Source organism: Gigantopelta aegis, chromosome 2 (assembly GCF_016097555.1).
Source record: "Gigantopelta aegis isolate Gae_Host chromosome 2, Gae_host_genome, whole genome shotgun sequence".
NCBI lineage: Eukaryota > Metazoa > Mollusca > Gastropoda > Neomphalida > Peltospiridae > Gigantopelta > Gigantopelta aegis.
Window position 1 is genome coordinate 1,860,032 of NC_054700.1, and position 21,997 is coordinate 1,882,028.

Genomic DNA, 21,997 nt, shown 5'->3' on the forward strand with positions numbered 1-21,997 from the left:
TCTCCCTCCCTCCATCCCCGCTCTCTCGCCCTCCCTCGCTCCCTCCCTCGCTCCCTCCCTCCCTCCCTCCCTCTCTCTCTCTCTCTCTCTCTCTCTCTCTCTCTCTCTCTCTCTCTCTCTCTCTCTCTCTCTCTGTATCTCTCCTCTCTGTCTCTGTCTCCCTGTCTCTGTTTCTGTCTCTGTTTCTGTCTCTGTCCGTTTCTCTGCCCGTCCGTGTGTGTGTGTGTGCGTCTTTCTCTCTCTCTCTCTCTCTCTCTCTCTCTCTCTCTCTCTCTCTCTCTCTCTCTCTCTCTCTCTCTCTCTCTCTCTCTCTCTGTGTGTGTGTGTGTGTGTGTGTATTATTTAGAGGACAGTGACTCATTTATAAGCACTTTCCAACAGACAGTATTTTTCCCCGGACCTAGCTGTGGTGGGACGGGAAGAAGTAGGAGCGGTAAGGGTAGTAAGAGACAGACTCGGAGAATGTAAGATGATATATCGTGTCTGCGTGTCTTGGATAAAGGGAATAATATACCAATGAATGAACATATATCATACTCTCACACAATCTTTTATATTGGCCCTCGATCATTACAACATACATCGGGTCAATACAACTGTCCCTAGACCTACTCAATAGTTAATATGAAAACACTAATTAAATAGCATACTATTATTAAAGTTGCAGTCTCGAGTATTTACTTATTATTCAACTGTTATTGAATTGACCATTCATTCATTAATTTTCAAGCACGCTGTCCTGGCCACACACACCTCGAATATCTCCAGGACAGTCAGTTAGTAGTTAGTGGGAGAGAAGTCGGTGTTGTGGTCTTACATCTACCCATTGAGTCGTCGGACTTGGTGGAAGCCGGTGCCGGTAGGCGAATCCAGTACCTACTAGGATTAAGTCCGATGGCTTAATCACTACACAGCCGAGGCCGGTACAGATCATTAACATTAAGTTTTTTTCCCCATGACACTCAGTTCACAAATATCCGATTAGTTACAGTCGCCAATCTAAAGGTCAGGCCACACTATACGACTACATCGAACGAGAAAAATCGATTGTGACAAGACGGTCATTACGATTTTATCTGTTGCTGTGCAATCGGCTATTATCGTACAAAGCACTCGTATTGTGTGGTGTCGCCTTTAGTCCCCTAACAAGTAACAGTTCGCAATGTTATTAATCCAAACGCGTGCCGTACATATTATGGTGACAGGAGTCAGACGCGACGGAGCAGGGGAGGGGGAGGGGGGGGGGGGGGAATGAGGGCTCTAGTGCCCCACTAATTCTGAATCTAAAGCATTACTGGTAGTAAATCGTAAGGCAGAGATAACATTTACCAGTAGAAAGCAGGAAATTTCATTTCAGGACATCTAGTTTTCAGAATGTACGGGGAAGCATACCCCCGAACCCCCTAGAAACTTTGCTGTGCGCCTTCAATCTCAGCCAGTCACCGGCCACGGTGGCGTCGTGGCAGGCCATCGGTCTACAGGCTGGTAGGTACTGGGTTCGGATCCCAGTCGAGGCATGGGATTTGTAATCCAGATACCGACTCCATACCCCCTGAGTGAGTGCTCCGCAAGGCTCAATGGGTAGGTGTAAACCACGTGCACCGACCAGTGATCCATAACTGGTTCAACAAAGGCCATGGTTTGTGCTATCCTGCCTGTGGGAAGCGCAAATAAAAGATCCCTTGCTGCTAATCGGAAGAGTAGCCCATGTAGTGGCGACAGCGGGTTTCCTCTCAAAATCTGTGTGGTCCTTAACCATATATCTGACGCAATATAACTGTAAATAAAATGTGTTGAATGCGTCGTTAAATAAAACATTTCTTCTTTCTTTCAATCTCAGTCAGCCCCCAATGTCTGCTTGTGTCCGCCGTGCCCGGAGTGTTTGTCATATCAAGACCGTTTGTCATACACCACAGAGAAACCACTGTACTGATGTGTAATCTAAAAAATCCAACTTTCACATAATGTGCTTGCTGTGATCCTATTTACTAGCTTTACTTGTGTTATCTGTGGCGGAAATAGAAAAGAATCCTTTGTGCATTCAATTTAAATTGATTTAGCGTAATTCATTATTTAACGCTAGACAGCCACATATTTTTAGTTGTAGCAGTTATAACGATGCAAACAGAATATCACAAGAAAGGAAGTATTACATAATTAACACCACAGAAGAATGGAATAATAGGAATAAGTTATGCTTCTAAACTTGTTTTCTTTTTATCTTTCTCGTTCTGTTTTTCTGTGCTTAAAAAAACAAACAAAATTGATGTTCTGTTTCATTCTGATGGTATGACTGTGCCTTTAAACCAACCTGTATTTCCTTTCCGTCCTTGATGCTTTAAGGGATAACTAATAATAGTATCATTGAAAAGAATGCACGTTTTCGTTATTTTATTGTCTTGGAATCAACAAGGATTTAACTGTTAGGTCAGTCACAGTTGGAAGGATGGGGTGGAGGCAACTGTCGTAAGAACAGTGTAAAACAGATTTGAGTTCTGCCTCTAGAACTGAAAGTCGTTTGCCAGATTACTGAGGTTTAATGAGAGTTGCGTCCCTTTAAGAACCCTGGATGTAACGAACGTCATAATTTGAAAATCTAGGTTATCAAGCTATATATTATCTGACTATGTATCTATGTATGTATGTATGTATGTATCTATGTATGTGTGTACGTACGATGTCACCACAGGGACTATTATATTCGATAACAGAAAGTTAAACATTGCTTTTCCGGTTTACTTGCTACACGGATTAATGTTTATATGCAAAAATAACAGTGGCGTGATACCCAAAGCGCAGCGAGACACAAGGGATCGCGGTACGTTTATTGTGAAGCTAAATCAAAGAGAATAATCGTACACAGCGTGAGTCTATACATCGTAGTGAGTATCATTGACAAGTACTAATCACCTTATGTCTCGTTAAATATTTATCATTTCATTGTTACAGTTTTATGATCAACAATTATTACTTTGCGATTGTCTACAAGTAAAATGTATTCATCTTTCAAACGATAGAGGCCATGACAAGTGTTGTGCTTACCTACCGTAATCATGTTTGCAAAGGTAACAGAACGGAAGTTATATTCTTTCAGAGATACGTGAGAATGACCTTATTAATAATGCGTCGTTAAAGAGACAGTTTCTAAACACAAATGCATATTGTTCACTATTAGCGCTGTTCTTGATAACTGAAACTGACTATTATTGTACCTGGATGTGGTGATCACACCTGTGTGTGTAATGGAACATGTCTGGTACAGTGTATTACAAACTACCTGAGGACATTATATGTCTGAATAGGATTATGTTGTCAAAGTGATATTTGTTTTTATCTTTCAAATCAAACAATTTGATATGTATCATGCGGTTTATTTGTGTGTACAAGCAGTTCATTAGAATGCTAATACACTCTAGAGGTTTTCGTTTCAGCGATTTTTAACCACCATAACAAGCTAGAAAGAAGAAAACACCGATTGACATAACAGTGACAGAATTTTAATGTATGTGTAACCCAAATACACCATGACATTTCCAAAATGTAACACTGTGTTTGGATGTAACTGAGTTTCTGTTACGTTTTTTCTCGTATTAATTTTCCGGCTGACATTATAATGTGTCCAGATTTGATGTTGTCGTTCAGTCTGAAATGACAGGCTTCGCGTTAAAAGAATCCACATATGGTTTCAAAACCCGCTCAATCTTGGACTTTGACAGAATTGTATTAACATTTTAGGTGAGTGGGGTTTTTATACAGTTTCATGATGAATGATAGTGTCTAAGTCTATTAATATATTTCGAAACCAATATGGGACAGTAAAAAATAAAATAAAATAAATAAAATTAAGTAAAAGAAAAACGAAACAAAGAGAGAGAGAGAGAGAGAGAGAGAGAGAGAGAGAGAGAGAGAGAGAGAGAGAGAGAGAGAGAGAGAGAGAGAGAGAGAGAGAGAATTAAATCATGTTACCCCTAGTTCTTTTATTAAAAAACAGTTGAACATGGCCGTACTTCATTCGACCATTTATAACAGCAATGAAAGAAGGATAAATTGACGGACAGATGGTCGGAGGAAGGCACAATGTGAAGTTACTGTAGTTAATGCATTGCTGATATTAGTAACTAGTGTATTAGCAATGGTTACTTGTCACCAACAAGAACTTGTTTGGTGTAAGGCAACCCATACTGAGACCGCTCTTCTCGTCTGAAGTGAGTATTTTCCTCCTCAAAATGTAGACGCACTGAACTCGGCGACTCTCCGCACTGAATGGTTCGTTTAGGCTCCTTTCTTCACGGTGAATATCTCAGCGGTTCCCAGGGTCGTGAGATCGATCCGGAAGAATGGAAGTGGTCCTGAGTGCAGGAAAATTACACAAATTAGCTAAGGGTCACTTATCAGAATTAGACCACTTCATTCTTCTCGCCGGTATTTGCGGTAACAGAACACTCGGACCATCATTATTATGAAAGAGTTTTTTTTGTTTCAATTGAATTATAGCTAGGTTTTTGTAGAGGTCAGGTTCATTAAAAAAAAAGTTCGTTTTGTTTAACGACACCACTAGAACAGATTGATTTATTGATCATCGGCTATTGGACGTCAAACATTTTGTAATTCTGACATAGAGAGAAAACCCGTTACATTTATTTTCCATTAGAAGCAAGGGATCTTTTATATACAGCATCCCACAGACAAGATAACACATACCACGGCCTTTGATATACCAGTCGTGGTGCACTGGCTTGAACAAGAAACAGCCAAGTGAGCCCTAGACCGACCGCCCATCAAGCGAACGCTTTAAGCCCCACTCACATATACACGATTTTTTGCACCCGAATGGCCACAACTTTAAAAATCAGGGTTATTATTGGATATACGTAGTGAGACCTTAGCGGCTTCCTGGTCATTCTGGAGTATTCTTGGAATGTCTGGATAGGCACCCGACCGTTTTGATCATGTTCAAAACTGTCGGAAGTATTCTTGGAGTTTTTCAATTCGTTACGCATTTATAAGCAGTCATGATTGCATCGTGCATATCCGTAGGTGCATCGTAGACACAGTCGTGATAGCGGGGGTAATCGTGGGATTTGCCTGATAGGCAGACCTTTTTATTCGAGTCTTGCGGACGTCGGAGTAAATCGGGAGGCAGTCGTGAGGAGTCTTAGTACAGTCGTAGTAATTCGTGGCGCATTCCGGATAAATCGTGAGGAGTCGTACCGTATCCATCAAGGTACCGTAGTGGAGGCGTAGTACGTCGTAGCAGTTCGCAATGAATCGGCTTCAAGAACCTAGAGCAATCTCAGTATTAACTTACAACAGTCGTGAGTAGTCGTAGGGAAGTCGTGAGTAGTCGTAGGGAGGTTGTGAGTAGTCGTAGCGAAGTCGTGAGTAGTCATAGAGAGGTAGTGAGTAGTCGTAGGGAAGTCGTGAGTGAAGCTGATTCATGCCGATGTGGGCTACAATTCGGGAGCATTCGTGGCAGGATAGGATCGGGGCTACTCGTGGCCATTCGGGGCAAAAGTCGTGTATATGTGACTGGGGCTTTAATGTTAACACTAGGCTACGTCCCGCCTTCCATCTCCATTAAGTGCGTGGACACTATTTTACGAACATATTAGCCGAGCACACAGACTTTGTCTAAGTATGGTTTAAACCTGGAAATAACAGTTTTCAAAAGAGTTTGACGATGACAGAGAGTGGAGGAGAGGGCTGTTTATTAATTTGATATTCAAATGAAGAGCAATTCATTATCTTCACTTGTGGTTTTCTACCCAGTGGAACAAAATACCCAGCAGTCTACAAAACAAAAACATATTTCGTCACCAAGAATTCAAAATGCCAATAGACACTGAAGGTGCTGTCACACGTAATAATTGGTATGCTAATTTGTTTGATCTGTATTCCTGTTAGCCAGTGCACCACGACTGATATATTAAAGGTCATGATATGTGCTATCCTGTCTGTGGGATGGTGCATATAAAAGACCCCTTGCTACTAATGGACAAATATAGCGGGTTTCTTCTCTAAGACTATATATCAAACGTACCAATATTTAATGTTTGACATCAAATTATCGATGATGAATAAATTAATATGCTCTAGTGGTGTCGTTAAACAAAACAAACTTTAAACTGTATTCCTGTCAAATATGACATAGGTAGCTTCTTTTTCGATGCTTATAGGGCGCAATAGTAACACAAGTGGCTGAAATTGTTACACACAACGCTTTAATCAATATGTAGAGAATAATACCTGAGTGGCCGTTAGATACCATTTATCTCACAGCGAGTTGTTTTAAAATGTATTTAACAAGCCAAAGCGAGTTTGATACGTTTTTAAATAACGAGTTGTGAGATAAATGGTATCTAACGGACACGAATGCATTATTCTATTTCTTACATATCCTCAAAAACCATGTTTTAAGCCAATTTTAATATCTTTTTCGACTAAAAGTTATTTACAGCCATTGCACTTACTGTGCGTCACAGACACATGAATATCAAGTTAACTATGCGTCACAGTCTAATCGATTTCCATCGTATAGATTTTCATTGGTTGTATGACACTGGTGACCTGGTCATCACTTAGGAACAGCCGGTCGTATGTCTTGAAATTGTTAACACACGTGCATGTGTTAACGACCATGTAAAAAAAAAATAACGCATGGTGTTTTCACCAACGGGTGTGTTAGAAAAACGAGACACGTACTACCAAACTTCATAATTAAAGTACAGCAGAAACAGAAACAATATTGGGGGGCTGAATGAAAGTTACTACACACTTGGAAATTAATTAAACACCACCACATGTTGACTGTGCCCCTGCGTGTGCTGTAACCTTACCGTGGTGCAGGGTGTAACATTCTCTTAGAGAATGGCCAATACAGCACAAATCCCCTTGTTTTCTTCGAAATACAATTGACATTTTGAGTAAAAGTCAGTATCTATCTGTGATATTTGTATTTTTGCACAGTTCTTTATACTGTTTTTAGTTAACTCTTGAATTTTTATATTGATGTTGATCAACACTTTATTTGTTTGCATTACCATAGTTTGGCACCCAGTAGCCGATGTATTGTTGGTGCTGGGGTGTCGTTAAACATTCATTCATTCATTCATTCATTCATTCATGTTGACTGTGTGACTTATACTTCGTAAGTACTTGTGAACATTTCGTGGGTACAAATCACTAAAATTAATGTTATGTGTATTCACAGGATACTGAAACAAATATTGATAGAAAGTGGAACTTACATATTAAATATATTTTCTTGTTTAGAATATCAGTGTCTGTATATTCAGCGTGTTTCTGGTCGTTTTAATATTTGTAAAAAGCCGAAACAGGATTTTGTATTCAAATAATTTCGTACGTACGAATAAAAATATTTTAGGAAATGAAATGAAATTTAACCTAGTACAAATATTAGAACAACCAGAAACATATTTAATATACAGCCACTAATATTTTATGCAGAAAAATATATTTGGTATGCAATTACAATCGCTAAAAAGTCTCCGTTAGTCGATAACATCTTAAATAATGCAGAAAACTCAAAAATGTCCCGTTAATATTTAATATAATATACTACTGGAATATCACTGATGTGCTTCTTAAAATTAATTTATTTATACCAAGTCTGTAAAAAACTCTTCTTTTTTTTAACGACATCACTGGAGCACATTGATTAATTACTCATCGGCTATTTGATGTCAAACATTTGGTAATTCTGACACGTAGTCATCAGAGTCACTATTTCGTAATGCAGCAAGGGATCTTTCATATACACCATCCCATACACAGGACAGCACATACTACGGCCTTTGCTATATCAGTCGTGGTGCACTGGCTAGGTAAAACAATAGCCCAATGAGCCCGCCGACGTGGATCGATCACAAACCGACCGCGCATCAAGCGAGCGCTTTACCACTGGACTACGTTCCGCCCACCACCAAGTCGGTAAATACCCAGTAGATTAAAACAAGTAAAATCTCTCAGTATCAGGTTTAAACTGCGTCAAAACAGACAACTAATTCTAGGCGCCGTTTTGGCTGCAGTGCAATTCACGCGGTGCTTAATTAACTCCCGGGTGTATACTTTCAGAAATAACCGGACGCGTCTTTCACTACCCTTGTTCCGTACAAACAATTGTCATCCTATTTCAGTAGAACTCCGCCTTGGTTTAAGCACGATAATACCTCGTAAATTAATACCAGTTCAAATCTGGCCAGATAACGTAACATTGTATGACACAAACTCGGTTACATGTGATATTGCAGCTGTGAAGCAACATTTTATGACACACTGTCACGTGTGATATTGCAGCTGTGGAGCAACATTTTATGACACACTGTCACATGTGATATTGCAGCTGTGGGGCAACATTTTATGACACACTGTCACGTGTGATATTGCAGCTGTGGAGCAACATTTTATGACACAAACTCTGTCACGTGTGATATTGCAGCCGTGAAGCAACATGTTATGACACAAACAATGCCACGTGTGAAATTGCAGCTGTGGAGCAACATTTTATGACACAAACTCTGTCACGCCTGATAGTGCAGCTGTGGAGCAACATTTTATGACACAAACTCTGTCACGTGCGATATTGCAGCTGTGGAGCAACATTTTATGACACAAACACTGTCACGTGCGATATTGCAGCTGTGGATAACATTTTATGACACAAACACTGTCACGTCTGATATTGCAGCTGTGGATCAACATTTTATGACACAAACACTGTCACGTATGACATTGTAGCTGTGGAGCAACATTGTATGACACAAACACTGTCACGTGTGATATTGCAGCTGTGGAGCAACATTGTATGACACAAACACTGTCACGTGTGATATTGCAGCTGGATATTAACATTTGTGTGCACTTCAAACTTTAATCCGGTGAGATGATGCAATGCATTAATAAACTTCAATACCTATAGGTTGTACTATACCAAACAAAATCCCATAAGTGGCCATGATATTCAGGGAAATATTGTGTCATAATGATTTCACGTGCACAAAGAATGACGTAATTTTTGGAAGCGACGTCATAACTTAATGTGGCTTCCTCTGTGTAAATGCTATAAAAAATGACGTCATTTCGGAAAATGACATCGTTTCGTCGTCTCTTTTTAGTAACATTTGAAACGTTTTAACATGGCCATAGCTTGTTATTCATAAAACTAATATTTTGGATAATATGGATAATAAAGAAATTATTACACTCGCGTGTGAATCGTACTGATTTTACGAAACTCGTGTCAGGATTCATGTATTACCCTCGCTCTCGCTCGGGTAATACAATAATCCTGACACTGGTTTTGTAAAATCAGTACGACACACAAGCTCGTATAAAATCTCTATATATGCCATATATCAACCAAATTATGACCCATAAATACCAGTACCACAGCTCCCATCTCAAAGTATTAAACGAAGAAAATGATACCTGTCATGGCTCATTGTCGATATAACCGGATGTTTCACACACAATTTTAGTACCTTTTTTTTTTACAGATATCCCATACATGTTTCAAGCAAAAGGCTACTTGACGCAGTTGTACTAGATGGAATAAAATTGCATACATCTTTTGCTCAGCAGCAAACAGACGTGCAAAAGAAATGAATGTGAACGATAAAACCATTAGCTTTTTTTTCAATGCGGATCTCTGTACTAGACAAAATTAAAGGTATATTTTGACAACATGACAACTAGGTGATTCATCATTTAAAGAACTGCCACTTTTCCGAACGATGCTGAATATACATATGAAACCTAAACAAATTTAAAATTGTGTTTGAATAATACCAGTAGAGTACATTTATTAACGATAGGATTTCGGATGTCAAATATTTGGTAATTTTGACGAGTAGTAAGAAAAAGACAATTACATATTTTTTGTTCATTAGCAGCAAGCGAATATGCGGGTTTTTTCTATACACAAAAGCAGCACACACCATGACGTTTGATATGCCAGTCGCAATGAGGGTTAGTATTTTGAATCCGGACTTCTTCTTCTTTTTTAATTCTTTATTTTTGGTATCCGGACTTTATTAAATCTACAATAACGGGCCCTGTAACTAGGTTTTGTACAGAGGTATATCTTTGCATCCACTTAAAGTTTCATTTCTCTGTTGCAGCATTTCGTAACCTGTACACGGACCGGTCCAAGCTCAACACCCTGCCCCGGTTCCTCCCCACGCCCACTAACTACACGTTCGAGGTGGGGCAGCTGGCTGTACTCAAGTGTGAAGTCGAAAATCTCGGCAAGAAACGGGTCAGTTTGGCTAAAGTGTCCTGTCGTAGATTTGTGTTTTTGAGTTGTTGTTCTTTTTAGTTGCTTTTTGTTTTGTTGTTTTTGGTGTTTAGATATTTTACCGCCCTGAGCAACGTACTTGGACCTTATTTGGATATAAGCAAAGTATACCATCAACAGCATCATTAACATCTTCATCATCATCACAATCATCATTATCACCATCATCATCATCATCTACAACAACAACAACACCACCACCATCACCGTCACCATCGCCACCATCACTGTCACCATCATCACCACCATCATCGCATCATCATCATCATACACATCACCATCATCATCACCATCACCACCATAATCACCATCACCACCATAATCACCATCATCATTATCATCAGCAGCATCATCAGCAGCATCATCATCATCACCATCATCATCACCATCATCATCATCATCACCATCACCATCATCATCATCATCACCATCATCATCACCATCATCATCACCATCATCATCACCATCATCATCATCACCATCATCATCATCATCACCATCATCGTCACCATCATCATCATCATCACCATCACCACCATAATCACCATCATCATCACCATCACCATCATCATTACCATCATCATCATCACCATCATCATCATACACATCACCATCATCATCACCATCACCACCATAATCACCATCACCACCATAATCACCATCATCATTATCATCAGCAGCATCATCAGCAGCATCATCATCATCACCATCATCATCACCATCATCATCATCATCACCATCACCATCATCATCATCATCACCATCATCATCACCATCATCATCACCATCATCATCACCATCATCATCACCATCACCATCACCATCATCATCACCATCATCATCACCATCATCATCATCATCACCATCACCACCATAATCATCATCACCATCACCATCATCATCACCATCATCATCATCACCATCATCATCATCACCATCACCATCATCATCACCATCACCACCATAATCACCATCATCATTATCATCATCAGCATCATCAGCAGCATCATCATCATCAATATCATTATCATCATAACCTGAATCACTACTACCACTATTGTTATCATCATCATCATTTTGATAATCACTGCCAATATCACCTTCATCATCACATCTCGCAGAGTTATATTAATCTTGGTGGATTTAAGTAAATTTGCTTTATCAGATGTTAGCATTTTACAATCCTATTACACGGCAAAATCCATATTTTTAACTCCATTTTTACAAGATAGCAAAAACAAGAATGTCATAGCTCAACGTAACTGTTGTAAAAGGAAAAAACTATCTTTTTTATTCAACGTACAAATGTAATGCTCACATACTCTTCTCGCGGATTAGTTTGGATTCTTAGTTTCCATTTGGTTACCATGCTGTATACAACAAAACATCTTACAACCTGTGTATAGTACATGCAAGTGTAGATGCAATGAAATGTTTTATTAACGCCCCAAAACAAATTAAATGTTTTAATAAGGCCCCAACACAAATGAAATGTTTTAATAACGCCCAACACAAACGGAATGTTTTAACAACGCCCCAACACAAATGAAATGTTTTAATAACGCCCAACACAAACGGAATGTTTTAATAACGCCCCAACACAAATGAAATGTTTTAATAACGCCCCAACACAAATGAACTGTTTTAATAACTCCCCGACACATTAACATTTGCTGTTAGATGCCAGATAATGTGGCAGCAACATTTTGTTTTATTTAGACAACGAATGTGTATGGGGTTTTTTTAATTATTAGCACAGGTGCTAAGAGGTCACCGCGTACCATGACTTTTGATATATCAGTTTCAGAGTCATAACTCTAACACCTGGCTGCTGTGTTTAGTCAACAAGACATGACAGCTTGGAAAGTGGGTGGGTAGCGACACCGTCTGGAACGCATTGCTTTATTAATAATTCTCATTGGATTATAGTTTTAGATTAAACCCGTTGCATGTCCCACGCAGGCAGCAAGATATTTTATACAGAGTTTCCCACATACAGGACAGTACATATCACAGACTTTGATATGCAATTGACTGGGCACTGGTTGGGACGGTGAAATCCCAATCAGATAATGGCTCCACCAATGGGATTTGATCCTTGTGCCCAATCACCTCAAGCGAGTGCTCTACCAAGTGCGAGAGATCCCAAACTTTGACACGTTGGATTAGAATCGCCGTGTCTCTTGTCGTGCAGTCTATAATTTACTAGACGGGACGTAGCCGTATTCCAGTGGTAAAGCGTTCGCTTCATGCGAGGTCGGTCTAGGATCGATCTCCGTCGGTAACTCCATTGAGCTATTTTTCGTTCCAGCCAGTGTACCACGACTGGTTGAAAACAAATTTAGCGGGGTGCTAAAGTTTGTTTTGTTTAACGACACCACTAGAGCACATTGATTTATTAATCATCAACTATTGGACATCAAACATTTGGGGTTTTTTGACATATAGTCTTAGAGAGGAAATCTGCTACATTTGTGTTCCATTAGTAGCAAGCTATCTATTTTTATGCACCATCCCACAGACATAATAACACATACCAAGGCATTTGATATACCAGTCGTGGTGCACTGGCTGGAACAAGAAATAGCCCAATGAGCCCACAGACGGGGATCGATCCCAAACCGACAAATGTAGCGGGTTTCCCCTCTAAGACTATACACAAATTACAAAATATTTGACAACAAATAGCTGATAAAAGCGAACGCTCTACCACTGGGCTACGTCCCACGCCCCTGAGCCAAAAGAGTGTTACACTGGTTAGAAACGAACTGTAAATATAAAAAATAATAACTCTTTGGCTGTGCTTTAGAGTTGTTAAACAAAAACAATCTTTAACTATATATAGTTTGCTCTGCGTATGAAAAAGAAAAGAGAGAGAGAGAGAGAGAGAAAAAATCCCATCTAGATAGACTGTAGAGTGTGAAGATTAACAGCGCAGGTTGCCGGTTGATCTTTATCTTAACTTACCTATCTCGCCGCACGCACGCCCGCCATCACTTTCAATCAACGCTGTTCTTCACCAACACCGCGCAGGCATTCTGTGCCGAGTGAGCTGCAAATCATTTTTCATCGAATTACCCAGACACGCACACACAGACGCGGCAGCAGCAAAAATTTTCTATGGAAGGGTTGCAATGCCCCAAAAGGTATACGCGAAGGTGCGTGTGGAAAATGGGAGATAGAGTGTCGACCCCCCCCCCCTCCCCCCTGCTACAAGCGAATTCTTGTTTTTAAAAATTTATTTACCGGGGGAGCATAACCTGACCCCCCCCCTCCCTCCCCCTCCCTAAAACATCCCTTGCCACAGTCTAGATATCCCTAGCACAATGTTCTACACACACGCCTGCTGCGGTATTCCCAAGTCAGGGTAGGAGGTGCAACGTATACTAACATTCATTATGTAAAGGCTTTCTATTATACTGAAGTTCGGAAGAGGGGGGTGCGCACCCTAGAACCCTGTCTCGGTATCCTCGCCTGCAGTGGCACCTTCAGTTTACGCCCCGTCCTCAGAATGCATAAATCGGGGGGTTTTCTCTCCCGAAATGGCTGTTCGTTCGGAGACTATAACCTGATTTCCTGTTTTCTCATTTTTTCTTTGAGTGGTTCAGTCACGACAGATAAAGTGTGATGCTGTCTGGGAAGTTCAGTTCGTTCAGAGCAACAGGTGGCACATAGTGATCTGAAGATCGTCGTCTGAATTGTTTTATGAGAGTTCTACGTGAGATTTGTTATCCTATAAATCAACTACAATGTCGGGGAAAAAAACGCAAGAAACAAATCCGGAAAGAAATTGACAAACAGGAAAAAAGAGAGAAGAGAATTGCATTTGCCAAAACATTAAAAGCAAAAGGAGCAAAAAGGAAATGGCAGTCTTGAAAAAGCCAGATAATCCTGAAACGTAGTTTGTCTCAATCAAAACCCAATTATCGTCGTGTTCTAACTGTTCTGTTAATACTTTTAACATCATTAGTTATAAAAGACATGCGTCACTTTTTAAACGTTGTGGGAGGAGCATGCAATTTTAATTCCAAGAAAAAAAAGCCCCAGGAACGTACTCGTTGGTGAAAAAAAGAAAGAAATAGTAGGGGAAAAAACCACGAACATCAAGAAAAACAACAAGATGACACCTTGAAAACTACTTCATCTAAGTCGAACGTATTTTCGTCACCGGTTGATATATAGTCGTACAGATAACAATCTCGTAAATTGGCAGACATAATATTATCTGTATTGTGAATTCCAAGCTGCTTCAAAGTTCAGATATTAAAACTTGGCCTTCTGTTTAGAACGACGGTAGACAGGGTGGTGCTGAATGCGGCCAATCCCTTTTGTCAGGTCTCTTTGGCAAATTCAGGGGCGGGACGTAGCCCAGTGGTAAAGCGCTCGCTTGATACGCGGTCGGTCTGGGATCGATCCCCATCAGTGGGCCCACTGGGCTATTTCTCATTCCAGCCAATGCACCACGACTGGTATATCAAAGGCCGTGGTATGTGCAATCCTGTCTGTGAGATGGTACATTTAAAAGATCCCTTGTTACTAATTAAAAAACAAAAAATGTAGCGGGCTTCCTCTCTTAGACTATATGTCAAAATTATCAAATGTTTGACATCCAATAGCGATGATTAATAAATCAATATGCTCTAGTAGTGTCTTTAAACAAAACTAACTTTTTAAAATTTGGCAAATGATTACTAGTACACTGATTCTCGATCAGTTCTAACTATAGTCCGTCCCGTCCTCTTACAAAAATGTTGGGGGGTTTTTTTGTGTTTTTTTATGTAGGAAAGAGGCGTTCCCTGTGGGACGGACTATATATATGGAATGAGGTTTCTCCAGACAGCATTTTAATTTAATTTATCACTTTCTTTGTTTGTTTTTTTGTTGTTTTTTTCTTTTCTTTTTCGTTTCTTCTTATTCAACCTCACGATTGTTTAAACATTTAGCAGTGCACGCATCACTTCTCGGCCACGGGAATGGTTTATTGATATTTCGCTGCAGTATACCTTTCCGCCGGCAGTGTTTCTAGGAAATGTTAATAGTGTAAATGGACTGTGATGTGTTTGTTTAACTTGCGCTCCGCTGACAGCCCGGGTATGTGAACGATTCGACGATGGGACGCACTCAGCGACACCTGCTGTTACGCAAACACTAGCTGATTCCGGCGCGCAAACTTAGTGAAATAATGAGTACGTCTCGTCAAAACAAAACATATCTACTTACTCACTGTACTGCCGACTCACCGGGGCACCGTACACTCTAGCTCGAGTGCCCTTTAGCGTTATTCTATCATACGTGAGAGTAACGCTAGAGATGACTGTGTGTAATACTTCGGCAATCGTCGTCGACCAAAATTGTTAGCCAGCTACGCACAGCATCAATAGTTTCACATAGTGACGTCGGGTTTCTTCGTCTAGTGTCGATACCGTTTACCAACATGTAAATTTAATGTCATAATTCGACTCGGAAATAATCGAACTAAAGGCATTTAGGGGAAAAAAGAGAAAATTTCAGACACAGAAGCTGATGACCATTTGGTTATGTTTAGTGTTATTCTCACCTGTAATAGAATGACGCTAAAGGACACTCGAGCTACGTACACTTTAAGGATCGGAGTCGCATAAGGTAGAAGGGAAATAAATAATAAACAACTGTCCACTATGTTACGCACATACAAAACAGTAGAGAACAAGACTTGTGTTGGGTGAATCACGTGCAAAGTAATTATATAACCAGTCAATATGGTGTGCTTCAAAGGTATGTGAACCAGGTGCTATCAACCCTCATGCCAGAGCACCGCCTCATGTTGCTGTTGTGCAAGCGACAGTATACTACGTGTACAGTTGTTATCAGCTAGTACTCAATATTACAAGTATTTTCAAACCTATGAGTTATTTAAATACTACTGTGGTCAACCTGCTTGTAATCATCAAACAGATAATTTCAAAAGGTGTACCAGAATGTTGTAAAAAATTGTTTAAAGAGGAATTATTTCCTAAAGCGGACTATATTAATCTACAACAAGTAACGACACAACAGACGATGACATGGTGCGCTGTTAACTTTACTAAATCTCCAGCCATTGGCTTCGCTGATTTAACGGTTTAGTTAACAAGCTAGTAACCTTTCGAAGAAACACCTTCCTGAGTATTACTGCAGTACCCCCCCCCCCCCCCACCCCACCCCAAGCTCAAAACACCCCCTGAGTATTACTGGAGTACCCCCAGCTCAACCTCAAGGTACCCCACATCCTAAGCCTCTAAGTAACGGGAGCACGCCACAACTGTTAAGCTAATGGTCTTAACGCTTTTGTAGGTACTTGGTTCGCATCCCAGTACCAGTTCCCACCCAGAGCGAGTTTAACGACTCATTGGGTACGACTCCTCACCTACTAATCATTAACACTTTGTTAAGCTATCGGATTTAAGGCTTTGTACTGGGTACTGAGTTCGCATCCCAACAGTGGCTTCCAACCAATGGGATAAATTCTAACGGCTCATCTGGAAAGGACAATATTACTGTACTGACTTCTGTCTCACTAACCTCTCTCTTCTGTCATAAAAAAGCCCCCAAACAACACTTTGTAATACTTCAGCAATCGTTCCAAAGATAGCGTACATGACAAGGATTGTTCCAAGTATAACGTACATGACAAGGTTTGTCCCAATGATAACATACATGACAACATTTGTCCCAAGGATAGCGTACATCACAACGTTTGTCCCAAGGATAGCGTACATGGCAAGGTTTCTCCCAAGGATAACGTACATGACAAGGTTTATCCCGAGGATAGCGTACATGTTATGGTTTGTCCCAAGGATAGCGTACATGACAAGGTCTGTCCCAAGGATAATGTACTTGACAAGGTTTGTCCCAAGGATAGTGTACATCACAAAGTTTGTACCAAGGATAGCGTACATAACAAGGTTTGTACCAAGGATAGCGTACATGACAAGGTCTGTCCCAAGGATAGCGTATATGACAAGGTCTGTCCCAAGGATAGCGTACATGACAAGGTCTGTCCCAAGGATAGCGTACATCACAAAGTTTGTACCAAGGATAGCGTACATGACAAGGTTTGTCCCAAGGATAGCGTACATCACAAAGTGTGTACCAAGGATAGCATACATGACAAGGTTTGTACCAAGGATAGCGTACATGACAAGGTCTGTCCCAAGGATAGCGTATATGACAAGGTATGTACCAAGGATAGCGTACATGACAAGGTCTGTCCCAAGGATAGCGTACATGACACGGTCTGTCCCAAGGATAATGTACATGACAAGGTCTGTCCCAAGGATAGCGTACATGACAAGGTCTGTCCCAAGGATAGCGTACATGACAAGGTCTGTCCCAAGGATAATGTACATGACAAGGTCTGTCCCAAGGATAGCGTACATGACAAGGTCTGTCCCAAGGATAGCGTACATAAATCTTAAATTGATATAATCACGAATATCAAGTTATACCCATTTAAATAATTTTAAAAAATCGTTTTCAGCACCGAACAATGGAGAACAATGTGGGAAATTCAAAACATCATTAATTTAAAACGAAGCTTTCGACAGGATGTTTCCTTGTAGAAACTGAGCGCAGTGTAAAACTGAATATCAATAGATGCTGTGATTGCCCCCAGGGGAATGACGCATTCCTGTTATCCAAATCATTAAAGGGATATAAATTACACGAATTACCGCTGTATCGACAGGCGACTTGAATAGATGAAACAGGCTCGAAATTCTGAGAAACACAGCCATCATATGCTGTCAGGAGACAGGTTTTTACTTCGTTTTTTAAAAGTACTTTTCACACAGTTTAATGCAGATCGTGTTATCTTATACGAAAATATAGGTTGCACGAATCTAGATTGGTAATCATATGCGTATAGGCTAAAGGTTCCATTTTTGTAGGGGGATGGGGAAGGAGAGGGGCAGGCTGATTTCCCCCCCCCCCCCCCCCCCCACTTCAAACATTTTTCTCTCTTTTTTCACTATATTAATTTTTGTAATCATATATACATACATACATACCAACATACATGCATCCCTACATACGTACATACATACATACCAACATACATACATACATACATACATACATACATACATACATACGTATGTACACACATACATACACACATACATACATAGTGTGGGTTAACACACACACACCCAATAGTGGGTTGACTCCCCCTGTGACGGTACATGCTCTTAATTTCTTTTCGCCTGTGGCGATATTAATTGTTTTAGAAGGCCGTGTGCAGTTCAATTGCACTTAGCCCAGGTGGGCAACTTGTTACGTAATACTTCTGCGCGACGGTCATCGAGCTGTACTTCTAATACACACCCAGCCCAGGTACGGAGGCCATGTGGCGAGTAGTTACATAATACCACCGCGAGTGCGGTTTTTACAACCGTGATTTGGCGACAGCCAGTCTGACGATCAGAGAAAAATATACCGACTCTGGGAGAGGTGGAATATCAGATGATAGGTGAGGTACCGCGTTGTACCCCCAGGCGATATTCGCTGTCTCTGAGAGTTTTGAATAAATAGCTTGGATTTTAGAGATATCGAGGAGAACCATTTTGGAAGGTATCCCGGGGGAACGTTGTCCGTCCGGACTTTGGTAAATATATTATTTCTGCTCTGTTGTATAACCTTGATGTGATTGATGTGACTTTAAATATTTTAATACTGTATTATACCAATATTCTTTAGACCGTGTCTTCGGTCATCTGACGAAGTAAATCGTAGACTTTTTGTTCTAACATTATACGAGTATTTGGTAACATAAAGCTTAGCCAGTCATCCTAGAAGACCTAGGTAAACTGTAGGTTATTGTCTTTATTGTGATAGGTACCAGTATTAATTATGTGTTACAAGGTTACTGTATGAGTAGTTAAGGGTTAATTAAAAATTAACCAGTTAGGAATAGAGTGGTAATTCCTTTATTAATTAAGTTCCCCTGGAAGCGTTTCTCCATTATCACAGCGTTTCTCAATTATCACACGTGTGGGTGTTGTGTCACGGTGAAGTGATTAGCATATTGTGTAAACTAGACACCTAGAGATTAACTAATTAAGTGATCAGTTCTGGGTTGTTATTATTGTTGTTATTAATTAACTACTGCGGCAGTACATTTGTCAGCGTAGGTTAATACAGATTCCAAAGTGTATTGTGTTTCTGTTGTGTTTTCTAGTGAACTAAACGTGCTATAATAATATATACTTTATATAAGATCTTATCTCTGATCATACCTAGACGAGCCATACTAGGGTTTAACCGCCCGTTACAGAGAGATCTAATAGATATACAGTTAGGAGAGATATTTTGATAACCGAGTTTCATTCAGTTACGGGTATTATAGAATCCCCGTGACACCCCCCAAATATAAAATCCTGACTATGCAAGTGACACTCATATGGACTGAATGTGACGCGTTCGAGTCCAGACGCAATGAAGTAATCGCCTGTGGTGTATCTGCCCAAACCGCAAGCCGCATACGCATCAGTAGTCGTGGTCAAACCGCACGCACGCGCCGCGTCCAGTCTCTATGAGCGTTTAATGGCTCTTCTGCCATTGATTTCTCCAGCATGTGTGTCATTTTATATTACGTACTATGCACTAATAACGTCACCCTAAAGACTCATGTAGATTGGATGCTGCGCGTGCGTACGATCCGACTATCGCGTCTGGTGTATCTGTCGCATTTTAACATTAGTAGCAATGCGTGTTTTATATGCACTATCCCATAAACACGATTGCAGATACCACGGCTTTTGGTATACCAGTCGTGGTGCACTGGCTGGAACGAGAAATAGCGCAATGGGCCACCAACGCATCATGGCCGCGCATCAAGCGAATGTTTTTTCACTGATTAGCAGCAACAGTTATTTTCATGCACTTTTACGTATGGACATGACTGCATTGGCTTGGACTGGAAAAAATCCCAATCAGAGAGTGGATAAAGCGATGAGGTTTGATCCGACGAACCAGTATACCTCAGGCGAGCTTTCTACCTTGTGGTCATGTGGTAACGTCCGCCCTGCCTTGTAGCGGGTTTTCTCTCTATGAGTATATGTCAGAATTACCAAATGTTTGACATCCAATAGCCAATGATTAATAAATCAACATGCTCTAATGTTGTCGTTAAACATAACACAACTTTAATCGTCAGAACTTGATGGTTCAATCTGAACGCAGAAAGTGAACGTGCAGGTATAAGAAGAACGCTATAAGCCGGGCAAAGTGAACGCGTTAAATATGTAATTGTAGTCGACTGACATGCCATAATATTCATCATTTCCGACACTCACACAGTCGCACGATTATCGATTGCCTGTCGTGGCGGCACAGATGGGTGTTTATTCCGTGTCCGCGGTCACAGTATGACTGTTTATAGAAGCAGTTGCCATATTAATAACCAGTCGTCGAGGCTGTGGTCGATGTCGTACCGTACACACGGGCAGCCCGCGGGGCTGTCGTCGAAGTCTCGAAATAGTTTGTAAAACAAATTATGAAGGCAGCGATGGGTATCATAAAAAACAGGGGGGGGGGGGGGGGGGTTTAAAACATAAGCCCACGAAACATCCGGTTTTTTATTGTTGTTTTATGTCATTTCTTTAGGTTTTATATTAAAAAAACCCAACAAAACCAACAACAACCTGGGGTGGGTTTTAGTGGGATGTGGAAAAAGTGTTGTTGTTGTTGTTTGTTTTGTTTTGTTTTTGTGTGTGTGCTTTTTTGTTGTTGTTGTTGTTGTTGGGTTTTTGGGTTTTTTTTTTTTTTTTTTTTTTTTTTTTTTTGTTTTTTGGTGGGGGGGGGGGGGGGTTGAGGGTTGTTTATGAACAGATAAACATCCTTTTCATTCTGTATTGTGCCAAGATATGGTTTTTAATGTGTGACTGTATTGGACTTCATATTAATATCCGACTCGTTCCTTGCATTTTTGAGAATATTTGTTCCCGTGAATTGAATTGATTGAATATTCTCAATTTGATGTAGAACCCAGTATAAGCGAATTCTCATCATGTTTGGCTTTATACCAAACTAGAAATGAGAAATGTATTATCTCTTTAAATGTTCGTTTCGTAATAATTGCCAATATTCTAGGTTGTCATTAAACATTTATTCATTCATTCATTCTGTAATTACGTTGCGTCTTGTCAATTGAAGTGGAATGGAATCACACAATGCTATTGCGTGTCCATTGTTGAAAGGGTACGCCGCCCAGACATATCGCCCAGACACAATGCTATATCGGTTTCTTCGCATGTCCACAACCGATTTTGTTCACAGAATCCATGTCGAAACCCGCCTTGTTAAAACCCGTCCTCGTCACACCACCTTTGTTACCCTCTTATATGTAACACATCCGCATCTATATATATATATATATATATATATATATATATATATATATATATATATATATATATATATATATGTACAGTTTACAAAAACACATTGTATTAAGCTTGAGCTTATATGTTAAAGAGATTATTACCTTCGTGTATTTCGGTATCGTCAGTATCATATATTAGGAATAAAAATAGTGTATTATGCTCGCCGGAGGCTCGCATAATACAATTTTTATTCCTAATATATGATATTGACGATACCGAAAAAAACACTCTGGTAATAACCTATATATATATATATATATATATATATATATATATATAT

General features: G+C 40.1%; 1 protein-coding gene across 1 annotated transcript in view; it reads left to right on the top strand.

The window, feature by feature from the left end:
• LOC121379693 (zwei Ig domain protein zig-8-like) overlaps window positions 1-21,997 on the top strand; it is a 148,423-nt gene that overhangs the window by 72,746 nt on the left and 53,680 nt on the right. Inside the window, exon 2 of the mRNA XM_041508345.1 lies at window positions 10,140-10,276. Within this exon, the coding sequence (XP_041364279.1) occupies window positions 10,140-10,276 (137 nt within the window). The remainder of the gene's footprint in view (window positions 1-10,139; window positions 10,277-21,997) is intronic.